This window comes from Magnolia sinica, chromosome 17 (assembly GCF_029962835.1).
Source record: "Magnolia sinica isolate HGM2019 chromosome 17, MsV1, whole genome shotgun sequence".
Classification (NCBI taxonomy): domain Eukaryota; kingdom Viridiplantae; phylum Streptophyta; class Magnoliopsida; order Magnoliales; family Magnoliaceae; genus Magnolia; species Magnolia sinica.
The window spans coordinates 19,044,814-19,057,551 of NC_080589.1; the positions used below are offsets into that span (position 1 = coordinate 19,044,814).

Here is a 12,738-nt window from a genome sequence, read left to right on the forward strand (position 1 = left end):
TCATGAGAAGAGGCGGTTGAAAGAAGGTGAAAGTTGAGATAGAACTTTCTTAAATCATCGATGTATCTCAAAAAAAAATAGGAACTCCAATAATCACAATAAAGATGCTTCATAGTTCATCAAAACAATTGGAGTACACCTCAACAAGCCCCCAAATTATGCCGAAGTGAAAAATGATTGATTTTTAGAATATGCTTCCATATCAAAAGTGAATCTTACTCTTGCGTTGTGATTGACAATGATGAATATAAGTTTCGTAAGGATGCCTTGGATTTATAGTTGAATGGTAATTAAGACTGGTTATTGGATTTATTTTAAGAAAGTGTATGTTTTATGAAATAATATTGTGTTGATCTGTGAAATTATAGTTTGCGAGCCGGCATGTGGTGGTATTTGGTAAACTGAATGAAAATAATCTGAAATTAATTTAAGTATTTGATCCATTGTGTATTGAATTTATTTACTGTAAGTGTCGGAATGCTTGTTTGGTAAATTGTTCCTGAACACTGAAATTTAATACTGAATCCAAAATTTTGTTTGGTAAAAATGTCTGAAATTTGATAGTTTTATTAAATTACCCATATCCTAACATGAGCTGGAAAAATGAAGCTGGTATTGTGTTGATGTGGCAAAGTTATGTATGCCCCACCATGATGTATGTGTTAGATCCACACCGTTTGTCCATTTTTTCAGATTATTTTAGGTCATGATCTAAAAAAACAAGGCAGATCCAAAGCTCATGTGGAACACAGTCCATTTTTTCAGATTATTTTAGGTCATGATCTAAAAAACGAGGCAGATACAAAGCTCAAGTGGAACACAGTCCATTTTTTCAGATTATTTTAGGTCATGATCTAAAAAATGAGGCAGATCCAAAGCTCACGTGGAATACATAATTTAAAAAAAAAAAAAAAAATTAAAAAAAAACAGAAGTGGGAATTGAATATCTACAAATGAAAACTTCTTCTGGCCGCAGAAGTTTTGGATCAAGCTGATCTCTGTTTTTTTTTATATATATTTTTCCATTAATCCAGGTCTATGTGACCTTATTAACAGATTGGACAGTAAGTAAACATAGTTGGATGGTAAATAAACATCATGGTGGGCCCTAGGAAGTTTTAAACAGAGGGTGCCATTGCTTCCACAGCTTTCTGAGGTGTGGTCCACTTATAGTTTTGGATATACCTCATTTTTTCACACCATGTCCTACAATGATCTGAAAAATTGGATGGACTGCATGGATGAAGTTTTAACGCAAAGCCACTTACCGCAGACGTATCACTTACCTTTCAGCCCATAGACCACCCCGGAATTAATTCCGTGTTTAATTTACATTAAGGACTTGTTTTAAGTGTGTTAAACAAACACCCAAAATAGCGTATTAAGTGACTGAAATCTGATTTTCATATTTCGGGGGCATATTAAGTGTTAAACAAACAGCCCCCAAGCAAAGCTCTTCATGCTGTATCTCACATTGAATGACCCAGATCTCAGACGTGTGCCACATGAATCGGCCAGGCATCTCTTTTTCCAAATAAAAATTGCAGTAGTCAGCATCCAAATTGTGCTTTGAAGAAAAAAAACAGCTGAATGTTTTTGAAATACATGTAGAAACAAACAACAACAGAGCAGCATCAGCAGCAGCAACAAGCTCACTGGTATGCAAATGGACGGCAGCAATCTTGCCAGCTAGACAGCCACATCACACGCAATGGAGCAGCCTATAAATTAAACTCTAAGGTTCCGTTCATTTTTCACAGAAAAACAGATAACTGTTCTGTGGGCAGGCAGCACAGGTAGGGAATGATCATGCAATAGAGTGATGGAATCTCTCTTCTATAGAAGTCTATGTACACCACCAAGACAGTAAATATACAAGGAGACAGAATCAACCAACCTGCCTGCGGCTCGAACCATGAGTCTTCCAACCTCTGGCGCTACATCCTCCTCAGCTTCTCCAATGATCTTTATTAGACTGCCAGATCAACCCCTACTTTTGGGAGAGACATCTGCCACTGAAACCTAGCAAGCAACAGGTCGCATCAGGATAGAGAGGTCGTCCCTTCCGAAATAGACTGTGAAATGAAACGAGTCCACTTATGCAAATGGCAAGCAAATTTTGAATCATATCCTCCCTACATTGGTGCACATTTAGAACCAGACTGTTCATTGCCCATGAACCCGCCATGTATGGGCTGTGGCCGAAATCAGGCCTATCTGGTCACTTGCTTGGCCACACGTGGGCTGTTGGTCATTCTTACCCGTACACGTGGCCCACCTAATGATTGAACAGGCTTGATTCCTGGGCCATGGCACATATATGGTGAGGTCCACCTGATGAATGAATGGCCAAGGTCTTTCATGCAATATCACATGCAAGAGAGTAGCCATGCCATATCTGGAATGAAAATCAAATTTACCAAGCTGAATAAGGGCCTTGCAAGACGTGCAAATTGGGGGATACTGAGCTAATCCAACAGTTAACATCAATGTATAATTGATAAGAGTTTTCACCACAGGACCTCAAGTAAGAAGAATCTTTCTAACAGAGGCCTAGATATAAACAGAGCTGCATACCGAAGTTTGCAACTATTGTCAGCCTGAACCATTTTTACAGTCGTGGCCCACCTTTTAGTGATCCAGTTCATGGATGGGCGGTGCAGGAGAAAAAACCCCTGCTGGACAATTCAAACCACCTACGGTCAGCCTGCCTATGGATAGTTAAAAATTGAATACTGCAAACCTTCATATGCAATGGCAAAAGGTCCACCAGTCGAATGACCGGTACCATTAGATGGAGATTTTGGTCCATTGCCCATCCAATGGTGTGGTCCACCAGATGAATGATCTGTATCACTCAAAAGGGAATGTCACCAGTGTGAAATGCTGGCCTCAACAAAAAAAGTGCGACTGGTTTTGGACCAACTACTATGCAATACCTCCAGCAGTTTAGTATTACTAGAAAGAGGACTTAACCTTCTTTTATAGTGAAATCTCTGGGTGGTTTAGATTTGGAAGCTCTGGCCATTAAGGTGAGAATGATTAAGTCCTTAGGTGGCGCCATCCTGAACATACCCTGGTTTTATGTTCAACGAACATATGTGGCCCACCTGATGAGTGGAGATTGATTTAGGGCCAGGCATGTTCCAGTAGCTCCCACCTGATGAGTGGCCGGATCAAAACATAAGTGCTGCAAACTACCTTCTCTCAGTGAACTAAATCACTTCAGCTTTTCTAGTTTAGGTTTCCAGAGTAGGTGTGCACCTGTTTGTCATTCGCAAGCAATCTTGGTGTCGAAGCTGCTGAGGCAGATGGCGAATGCCTGAAAAGCGGAGATTGGGTACCGATAATCCATGGTGAACAAGTCCTTTCCGACTTTTCCAAACTGGAGCAGGACCTTTTCATGCTCCTGGCTTGCCTGCCCATTTTCTGGTGAAGCCACCAGCTGGAAATTCTTGACGGAAGCAACTGTCACCCTTCCTCGAAAATTCAAACACCAGCACTGTAGCTGCTCATGCCACCTCGGAGCCTTATTCTTCAAGACCAACACCCCATCTTTCGGGCTGGTCAAAGGCCCTGACGAGTAGCTCTCTGAACGGGCTGATGACTTGGACCGGAAGAATGGGATTGACGGGAAGGAATCAACACTCCCAACAGGAAACTCTGTTGGAGTAGGGGCCACACCTCCTGGTTCAATTGCAGAGGCAGGGATGGAATCCATAACACACTGCATTCTCCTTGGACCTCTGGTTGTTCCATGAAAAATGGTACTTGTTTAATTATTTCCTACTCGTGCTCAAGTTTGCAAACACTAAATAGAATGTATGAAAGTGGATTATCATGCTTGGCGTGAGAGTTACTACAGCATGATCTGGCTTTCAGCTTGTACAAGTGGAGCCCATGCTGTTTGATCCAACCTGTCAATATGATGGGACCCACAGTGGATGGTCCATGCATGAAAAGTTCCTCAGATATGGAGATCCTAGCCATTGAGTTTAGGCCCTTTCTTGGTTGAATGTGGACCATTGCTGTATTTCATTTTCTTACCGTCCATTTTTTGGACATAAATTGAAGGTTAAGATTTTCCCACCAGGGAGTTTTTTGGTGCATGGACCATCCAAAGCAGGTCTAATCACATCAACAGTATGGAACATTGAAGCATGGTGTTGTCACTTGCACAAACTGCAAACACAACCATGCAGTAGACATTCTCAGGCTCACCATACGATACCACTCTCACTGAAATACCAGAATAGCAGAACAGTTCATAAAGTGAAAGATCAAAAGCAATGGTTGTAAAATCAAGTAATAGTGATGCCTGTGAGCAACCGACTAAACATCAAGTTCGGAACCTAATTCACCAAAAAGGTCTGAACTTATCAATTCTAAAATAAATATTAGGTTTGAAAAAAAAAAAACTAAAAATTGATTGGTGTGGTCACTTCACAAAACAAATGATTCTATTAAAAAGTACATGAACCAGCCCAATCATGTAACGTTTGGTAAATGCATGGGGAGCTTTCAACTCTTATTTCCTTCAATGGTGATGCAATTCATGACAACAACTAATTTGAAAACCAGTAAAAAGATGAAATGAGGAAAATGGTCTGAATATTTTATTTTAACAAATTTATTTATTTTTCTCATTTCTGAAAAGAACTTTCTCAATTTCTTCTGACCAAAGTCCTCGTCTTTACGAATCCTTTTTTGCCATAAATACCTAATCCAAGGTCCTACCTACAGTTTGGAAAAATCCATAGGTGGTAAACTCCATCATGTCACGCTAGAGATGCCTTTCTTACCTGGAACCCAAAACATTCAACTCATAGGCAATGTGTGCAACTGGGTAGTTGCCAGCAGGGACTCTAGGGGAGACTTGCTTCAAACCCACTAGGCGAGTTGAACGACTTTTTGCAACCATCGCTCCAGCATGAGGAGGCTGAGCATCATATGCAGTGAATTTGGTCCCCAGAAAGTTCGATCTGTCCAAAAAAAATAAAAAAAAATAAAAACACAAGAAAAGAGTAATGCAAGAAAAAAAATAAAAAAAATACTACAATCATCCATACTTTCTATTTTAGTATTCTTTTTTTGGTCCATGGGAAGTTGGATAGGCCAAGCCAGACATGAAGCTTGCGTAGGTAATGTACCACAAGCTATAGTGTCCCAAGTTAAAAATCCAAACAATATGTATGCTTAACTTTTAAGTTTTTTATTTGTTCATTTGGGTTCTATTGTTGCATTTATTTACAGATTCTAGCCATTCCAGTACATAATAAAGGATCCTATGCATAGGGTTTAGGCAACCTCCACTAAGTTGAGATGCAGACCGCTTTTTCATTCTTCCTTCGCTGATACATAGTGGAAATTTAGTGATCATTACAAGAATGAACGACATAAACACATACATAAAGATATCTGTGTAATTCTGCCTTTTGAGGTAGAAGTCTTGGTGCATCTTCAGTTCCCACTCGAAGTTGATCTAAATGGTGTTCTGGGGTGTAGTTGCATGACGCGTGAAGGTAAGTGGCAGTGGATTTGGGTGCATATGGTGATGATACCAACATCTCACCATACCTTCAATATTTGTTAGAAGAGAGTTGTACAGGGAAGAAGAGCGCTTACAAGGGAGGTTCTCCTTCAAACAACACAACTCATCACCACTAAACGCAGCCAAAATCAACATCTTAGCCTTCTTCCAGCAATTTTGGGGTTGGCTTTTAAATGGTAATTCTGCACAAGTTTTACAATAGGCTGTCGACCAGACAACGCATCATCATGATATATTGTCTGAAGGGGAAATTAAGCTAGAGATGACAGAGCAGACAAGTTACAGACTCATCCTTTGAGCTCTCATATCCAGAAGAGTGACCTCCTGATTGATTTCACTGCTTTGCCAATCAGGAAGACCTCAGATGGAACAGAAGCAGCCTTGTTTAGGTCATCATGTAGCCATAAACATCAATCCCTCGCATGAAAGATCACACATGATATGTCAACTGGAACTCACCTTAGCTTTCCAATGTAGGTACCACTTCCTTTAGACATGTCCTCAGCATCAACAGAAATGATGTAGTCTGTGCATGTGGGACGCCGACATTTGCGTGCAGCAAGGAGGAACTTGCCATTATCAGTCAGTGCTGAAAGTTTAATAATAGGAAAACAATCAGAATATGGGATAAATGAAAAGCATACCAATTTATAGGTGAGACTACTATGAGAAATGCAACTTAAAGATATTCTGTAAAGGAAAATAAAAGCGTCCTCCATCACAGATATCATTTCTTAATGGCAGTTAACCAAATGGAGAGAAAATAAAGCTAACAATTAGATGGTAGAGTCCTTGATAAGGGAATGATGTTAAAGGAAACTCCTTACATCACAGCAATAAACATAGAAAATCAGTTGGGAGACAAGTACACAGGCCCAATAAAGTGCCTCTACTTTGGTAGAGGCCAGAACACAATCTATTTCAGATTGATTGCAACCATTCACACTTACCAAAGCAAATAATTACATGCACAATAGAGAATTAATTGAGGCCATCAAAGAAAGTAAGTACCATAGTGCAAATTTAAAAAACGTAGATGTTGATATGACTATGGCTGCTTGGTTTTCGTCACGTATCAAGTTACACTAACCCAATTGAAGTCATTAGCATCATTTTTATTTTTTTTTGAAAGGTGGGAATATAATTGCTAAAGGAACTCCACACACACACACACACACACACACACACACACAAAGTTTTTTTTTTTAAAAAAAAAAAAAAAAAAAAACAGTCCCATGACTGGATCAAACCACTAAAAAGTTACGGAACCCAATTGAATTCATTGGCATCATGAAAAAAAAAATTCCACAAGTTATTGGGCAGATGCGCCTGTTCATGGCATGTAAAGAACAAGCTAACCATGGCTGTATACCTGGTAGCCAATCAATCTAATGTAAAACGATAGAAATGGAAAGGCATGATTTACTTTACAAAGATAATCACAACCAAATTCATTATAGCATGCAACTGTGAAAGAAGCAATCCTTCAAAAAAAAAAAAAAAAAAAAATTTTAAAAAAATAAAACAAAAACAAAAGACTATCAAGAAGAAGAAAGAGCCATTTCACTGCAGTAGATTTATAAGGAAAAATTACCTTGAGTCAAACCGAGGTACAGATGATAAGTTTGCGTACTTCTATTTCGTTTTATGAAACACTGAAGAAGGGAATCCCTTGGACCAGGCTGCAAACAATAATGGAAGAGTTTAGGAATGCCGTGAATATTTCAAAAGGTGGTAAATGAGAAACTAAAAAGTTCACTGTTTTTATAAGAGCCGACGGGATTATTCCGAAGAACAAATCATATAAAACCCATTTTAAAAAAATACAGACTTCTATTAGTGATCATTCTCATCCAGATGGTTCAAACTGCATCCTCGGCACACGTTCTCAAAAATGTCCACAAGTTTCTTGCCACAAACCATTTGTTAGATGACATAAATGTGCTGGCTTCTAGAAAGTGATGAACAATAATTCAAACAGGATATGCTAGCTTGCAGTTCATTCAAAACAGTGCTACCTTTTAGTGAATTGCATTAGCAATTGATATTTGCAGATCTTTTGTTCTTTGAGAAATTGTAAGGTCCTTCTTGGGAGTAATTCTTTTGGGACCAACTACATAAAGCAAGTGTAGAAGTGAACATTTAGGTTACTTCCAAGTTCCAAATCAGAAAAACCCTGAATTTTTAGGAATAGCAGATAAATTCCAAGCTCCTCTATGTAGAAATCAAATACATTCCTGTGTCACAGTTGTCAAATCATAATCTAAGTTGCACCTGAGATATTAGTTCTGAAAGAAATCTCTCAATAAATTCGATCACCAAAAAGAGCAACCATTACAAAAGGAGAGACATTGCAATGTTAAAATGTAAAGTGAAATGTGCATATACGGTTAGTATTGTTATTCGCACCTTTCAGCACAGAGTTTTACCTTTCTTGTTAAAATAGTATTCTCTGAATAAAATTTATTGTTGCTGATAGAAGCAGGTAAGGCAAAACGTTTTCTTTTCTTTTCTTGGCAGCAAATCGGCAAATTACAAAAAGGAAATAAGTAGATTTGGGGAAACCTAAACAAATTGTCTTCAACACGAGATACCAATGTTGAAAGCCAAACTGTCTTCTGTTAGCTCTTTTTACATGGAATAATAATTGTAATGGGTGAATGACTAAGCAAAGGGAGCACCTCACCCAGGAAGAAAACGCTCATGAAATGAAGTAAAAAACTAACATCCCAATACCATTAAAAGGTATTTTCCTAGTACAAGGACGACTCAGGATTTAGTCCTGATGATGTACTGGTTTTGATCTTGCCTGAACTGATTACGATATTTCGGTCTGTCTTTCAAATTACAACACCAATATTCATGACTATTATTCTTCTTACACATGTTCAACATAACCGTTATATATATATATATATATATATATATATATATATAAAATAAAAATCAAATAAATAAATAAATAAATAAATAAATCTAACCTGCTTCAATGAGATTGGAAACGTCAACTTCCCCGACAATTCAGGGGTCTTCACAATCTCTTTTGTGATTTCCCTCCAACTCCTGCAGACCCCCGCGCAAGCAACCACATGCTTCCTTAATGGCCATGAGCTCTCCGCAGCTTCTAACCTCATCAACACATCCCTGAGGAGCTCCGGAGGCATGTTTGCCCAACAACTCTGCTTCAAAGCATCAATCAGCGGTACAGGAACATCTTGAACTACTCTATGCGACCTTGACCTCAATCCATACCCGATCTTCACATCAAATCCTTTCCTCGAAATGCTACCAATCTCACCTTTCATGTCTTGGATAATACTCTTGAAAGACATCGGTTCCTCCCCCGCTCTCCCTCTCTACAACTCAAAATACACGAGAACAAAAGATCAACCGTGCCCCAACCTTCAAAACCTTTCGGAATCTAGCACTAACTCCATTACCATGACATAAGCAAACGGAGCTAAAGGAGGACAGACAGCAATGACGAATCTCTGAAGATCACTTATTATCCACTCAATTCCATTTCTTTAAATTTCAAATCAAAGCAAAAGAGAGAGAAAAAAAAAAAGCCGATTTTTAGCACAAGCAGCTGGTTTAATGCTGTAGATTCTACAGATCCAGCCATTTAACGCCCAAAAACACCATCCTTTGAAGCAAGATATGAGATTATCGCTTACAAATCTCCAAGGATCAATGGCTATGATTCCATGCCCGCAGAAGTTTCTATTTAGGGTAAAAAGGGCGGATCTTTAGCAAAATCCACTGCTCAAAATGCTGCAAATTCTGCAGATGCTATCACTTCTAGCTCCGACTGAAAATCTCTGTTGATCTGCAGCTTGATTTGAGACTATCGCCTACGAATCTCCAACGATCAACGGCTACAACTCCATTGCTATAAAAGATTCAAATAAGGGCATTTTTTTTTTTGCTACAATCCGCTGCTTCGTATGTCATAGAACCCGTGGACTCGATCACTCAGAGCTCTGACTGAGAAGCCGCCGTGTTTTTGCTGAGACGCAACGCTTCCAAGCTCGATTCGAGATTCAAAGCATCATTTTGCTCGTCCCGGAAGAAAACGGTGCTTCCAGAGCTCGGAAGGCTCGAACACAGACAACAGCAGATTCTCAGCTGAAAGGGATGAAAATCGTATCGATCGAGAGCTTGGAATCTAGGGAAGATGAGAAGTATCTGGACAAATCCCGCCGCGAGTGACACAGATATGGCAGTTTCGGATATTTGGGGAGAATTCTCCGGAAGGAGCGCTTAGGGCAAGGAACTTTCTAATTATAAAAAGATTTCAGCAGGCGATGAGATGAAGGAATTAGGGTTTCGATCTCTCTCTCTCTCTCCTCTCTGTCCCTGTTTCTCTCTCCAGAGGGAACCTTATCTTATCTTTTTTAAAATAAAACAATAATAATAAATCACAGTTTTAACCTTTTTTAACTTTTCGACCGGTTTTGTCGCATAAATAGGCCGGGTTGAGCGGAGGCCCGGACCCGACTTATTTAAGAATCGGGTCAGAGCTTTGGACCTACACACAAACCTATAAAATCCAGTTGAAAATAGCCATCCCATTAATTTAATAGGTAACCCCATTTATAGGTGGACCCTTACACACCCTGGGTTGGGTTCAGGTCCCATTTATTTAATAGGTAGGTCCATGTATAGGAGGACCCAAACACACCCTGGGTTGGGTTGGGTTGGGTGTGGGTTGGATTTAAGTTGGGTATAAAAATTACAGTGAATTTTAATAGTTGAATCCACGTAATATTTTAATCTTCTCCATTGATAATGGGTGACGATTTGCTTAGTATAGATTGCTTTGGTAGTGGATGGGTGACTTAAAAAGGTAATGAATATGGTTGTAGGCTATCTAGAAAAAAAAAAAAAAACTTACATGCCTAATTAACTGCTTTTTCTTAAGTTTGGATTGGACTCATATTTGGGTTGGATGCATTTTAACTTAGGCCCAAATTATATTAATCTAAAAGAGAATTCAAGAGTATTCAGTCAGGTTGGGTTGATTTTGAGAAGACACATAGAGCTTGCCCATTTCAAAATTTGGATCGAACTTAGGAACCCAAGCTCACTGTATGAGTCTAAGTTTGGATCCCAAATCGCAAATTATTGAGTCAAGTTAGTGACTTATTCAGTCAACCTGACCCATTTGCACCCCTAAAGCATAATGGTAAATCTTTTTCTATGCATTTTCTCGGCATAAGACTTTGTAGGGAGATTTTTCGAATGTGTCCTTATTTTTACTATATTATAGAGAAAATGTAATTAATAATAAATAATGTTTATTATAAATTAATAAATACTTTTTAAAATATTTAAAATATATGTAAAAATGAATTAATTTAAAAATTGTAAATGATTATTTGATTAAAATTGTCATGATTTTTTTAATAAATATATTTTTTTAAATCTTTAAAATATAGGTACAAATGAAGTAATTTAAAATTTATAAATGATTATTTCATTAAAATCATGATAATTTTGATAAAAATTATGAAAAATGAAAAAGTGTTAAGATTTTAAAAATTATGAGATATTTATATGATAATATTGTTTGATGGAATTTACTGAAAATATTGCAATGTTTGTGAAATCTCGACAATATTTGTTCGCAATGCTTCAAAGCAAAACTTTAAAAAAGGGCTATTTGGAATTCTAAATTGTGTTTGGATCAAGCTATCCCATGCTGTCTTGAACAAGGTATATAGGCCATGCTATCTAGTTAATTATAATGTTCCTGGTTTGTTAAACACTTGCTCATGATAGAATAAAATAGCTAGCTCAAAATAGATGGTGGCAAGTGTAGTAGTTATGGTGCATGCGCACATTGATATATGTAATGTGCTTGAAAGCATATTTAGGTATTTGAATATGAAAAGTTGGACATGTAACACATGTAGCACATGTATTACATGTGTATAGAACATTGTGTTCTTATATGCACGATAATGAGGATAAGTTATCCTCACCCCCATAAGCCAAATTAGCAAAAAATTCCTAGCGGTACTTGCATGGTACCACCACACAATTGGAACTTCTAGGAAATCAAATCAACTTATGGGGTATATAGTTTGTCGTCCATTGTAGATCTTGGAATTCATTACAACCCAAAACTACGGTAGACCACATCATAAGAATAATTGAGATGGAATGCCTACTATTAATTTTTATAAGGCTGTCATAGTGTCTATGTATATTTCATCAAATCCATTCATCTAACTTGCCCTATCAAGATTAAAGTATTCTTAAAAAATTACGCTATTCCAAATCTCTAGTTGGCCATAACATGTAAATTTAGAGCTAGGTTTTAGGTATAGTTCCCTATTAGGTGGACCACTTGAGTATTGAAACAACATCATTTTAAGGATTAAGGCCAAACAAGAGGTGTTGCACCTAACAGACAAGTTGGATCTCATGCACTTAAAGTTGTCCTCCTTACATCTGTGGTAGGTACAAAGGCCATATGAGGGACGTCTTGCACAAAACATAACTACATTGGCATCCAAATGGCCCTATAGATGAGATTTGGAATCATGTTCTCTACTTGCTTGTATCCATTAGCCCACACACGTGAGACAGGGTTAAGTGGGTCTCACTTGCATGTGCCATTGCCAAACATAAGGTTGGCCCGTTTGTCAGATGGGCCACATCTAGTGGTGTTGAGATTTTGGTTTTTAAATAAATATTTTTCAAAAGTTTAAAAATTTTATTTTCCTTCTAAAATATTTTAGAAAATTAAAGAAAAATTGAGTTTTTGTTTAGTTCCACATCGGTTTGAGTGGGAGAAAACTTTTAATTTATAAAGTCTTATATGTGGAGTATTCTTACTTAAAGAAATTAGAGAAAGAGATGCTCGGGTTATTTGTTATGGAACACGCGCGCTTAGACAAGGGCATGGGGGATTAAGCTTTAAGGACAACATACCATTTACGTGCTTCATCTTGATCACTCCAATAACGATTTCTCTTTTCGAATACTATACATCTCTCTCTTACTCTTCTAAATACACAATTAAGATAGTAATGAAGTGGGTTTGGAATGGACCTAACTCAGCCTTTCACCTTAGGCCCTACTGTCCAGCTCAACCCACACCTAGGATGAGCCTACCACCATAGGTCCACATGCAAGCCTGGAAGGAAAATATTTACCTAAGCTCAACCAACCTTAGC

General features: G+C 38.0%; 1 protein-coding gene across 9 annotated transcripts; it reads right to left on the reverse strand.

The window, feature by feature from the left end:
- Positions 1 to 1,469: 1,469 nt before the first annotated feature.
- Positions 1,470 to 9,923, reverse strand: LOC131231881 (tubby-like F-box protein 3). 9 transcript variants are annotated; one of them, XR_009164554.1, is made up of 7 exons: positions 8,533 to 9,923; positions 7,146 to 7,233; positions 6,011 to 6,140; positions 4,803 to 4,982; positions 3,265 to 3,746; positions 1,898 to 2,022; positions 1,470 to 1,721 (listed from the first exon to the last, which is right to left on the reverse strand). XR_009164554.1 is itself a non-coding variant. In XM_058228224.1 (6 exons), exons 1-5 carry the CDS (start codon positions 8,881 to 8,883, stop codon positions 3,272 to 3,274), a joined length of 1,224 nt encoding a protein of 407 aa, XP_058084207.1. In that variant the 5' UTR covers positions 8,884 to 9,923; the 3' UTR covers positions 1,470 to 2,015; positions 3,265 to 3,271. The 9 variants fall into 9 exon arrangements, 4 of the variants coding, with proteins under 4 accessions (XP_058084207.1, XP_058084204.1, XP_058084206.1 ...); XR_009164555.1 differs by having other exon boundaries at positions 1,898 to 2,075; XR_009164551.1 differs by adding an exon at positions 2,629 to 2,678 and having other exon boundaries at positions 1,470 to 2,065.
- Positions 9,924 to 12,738: the final 2,815 nt, after the last annotated feature.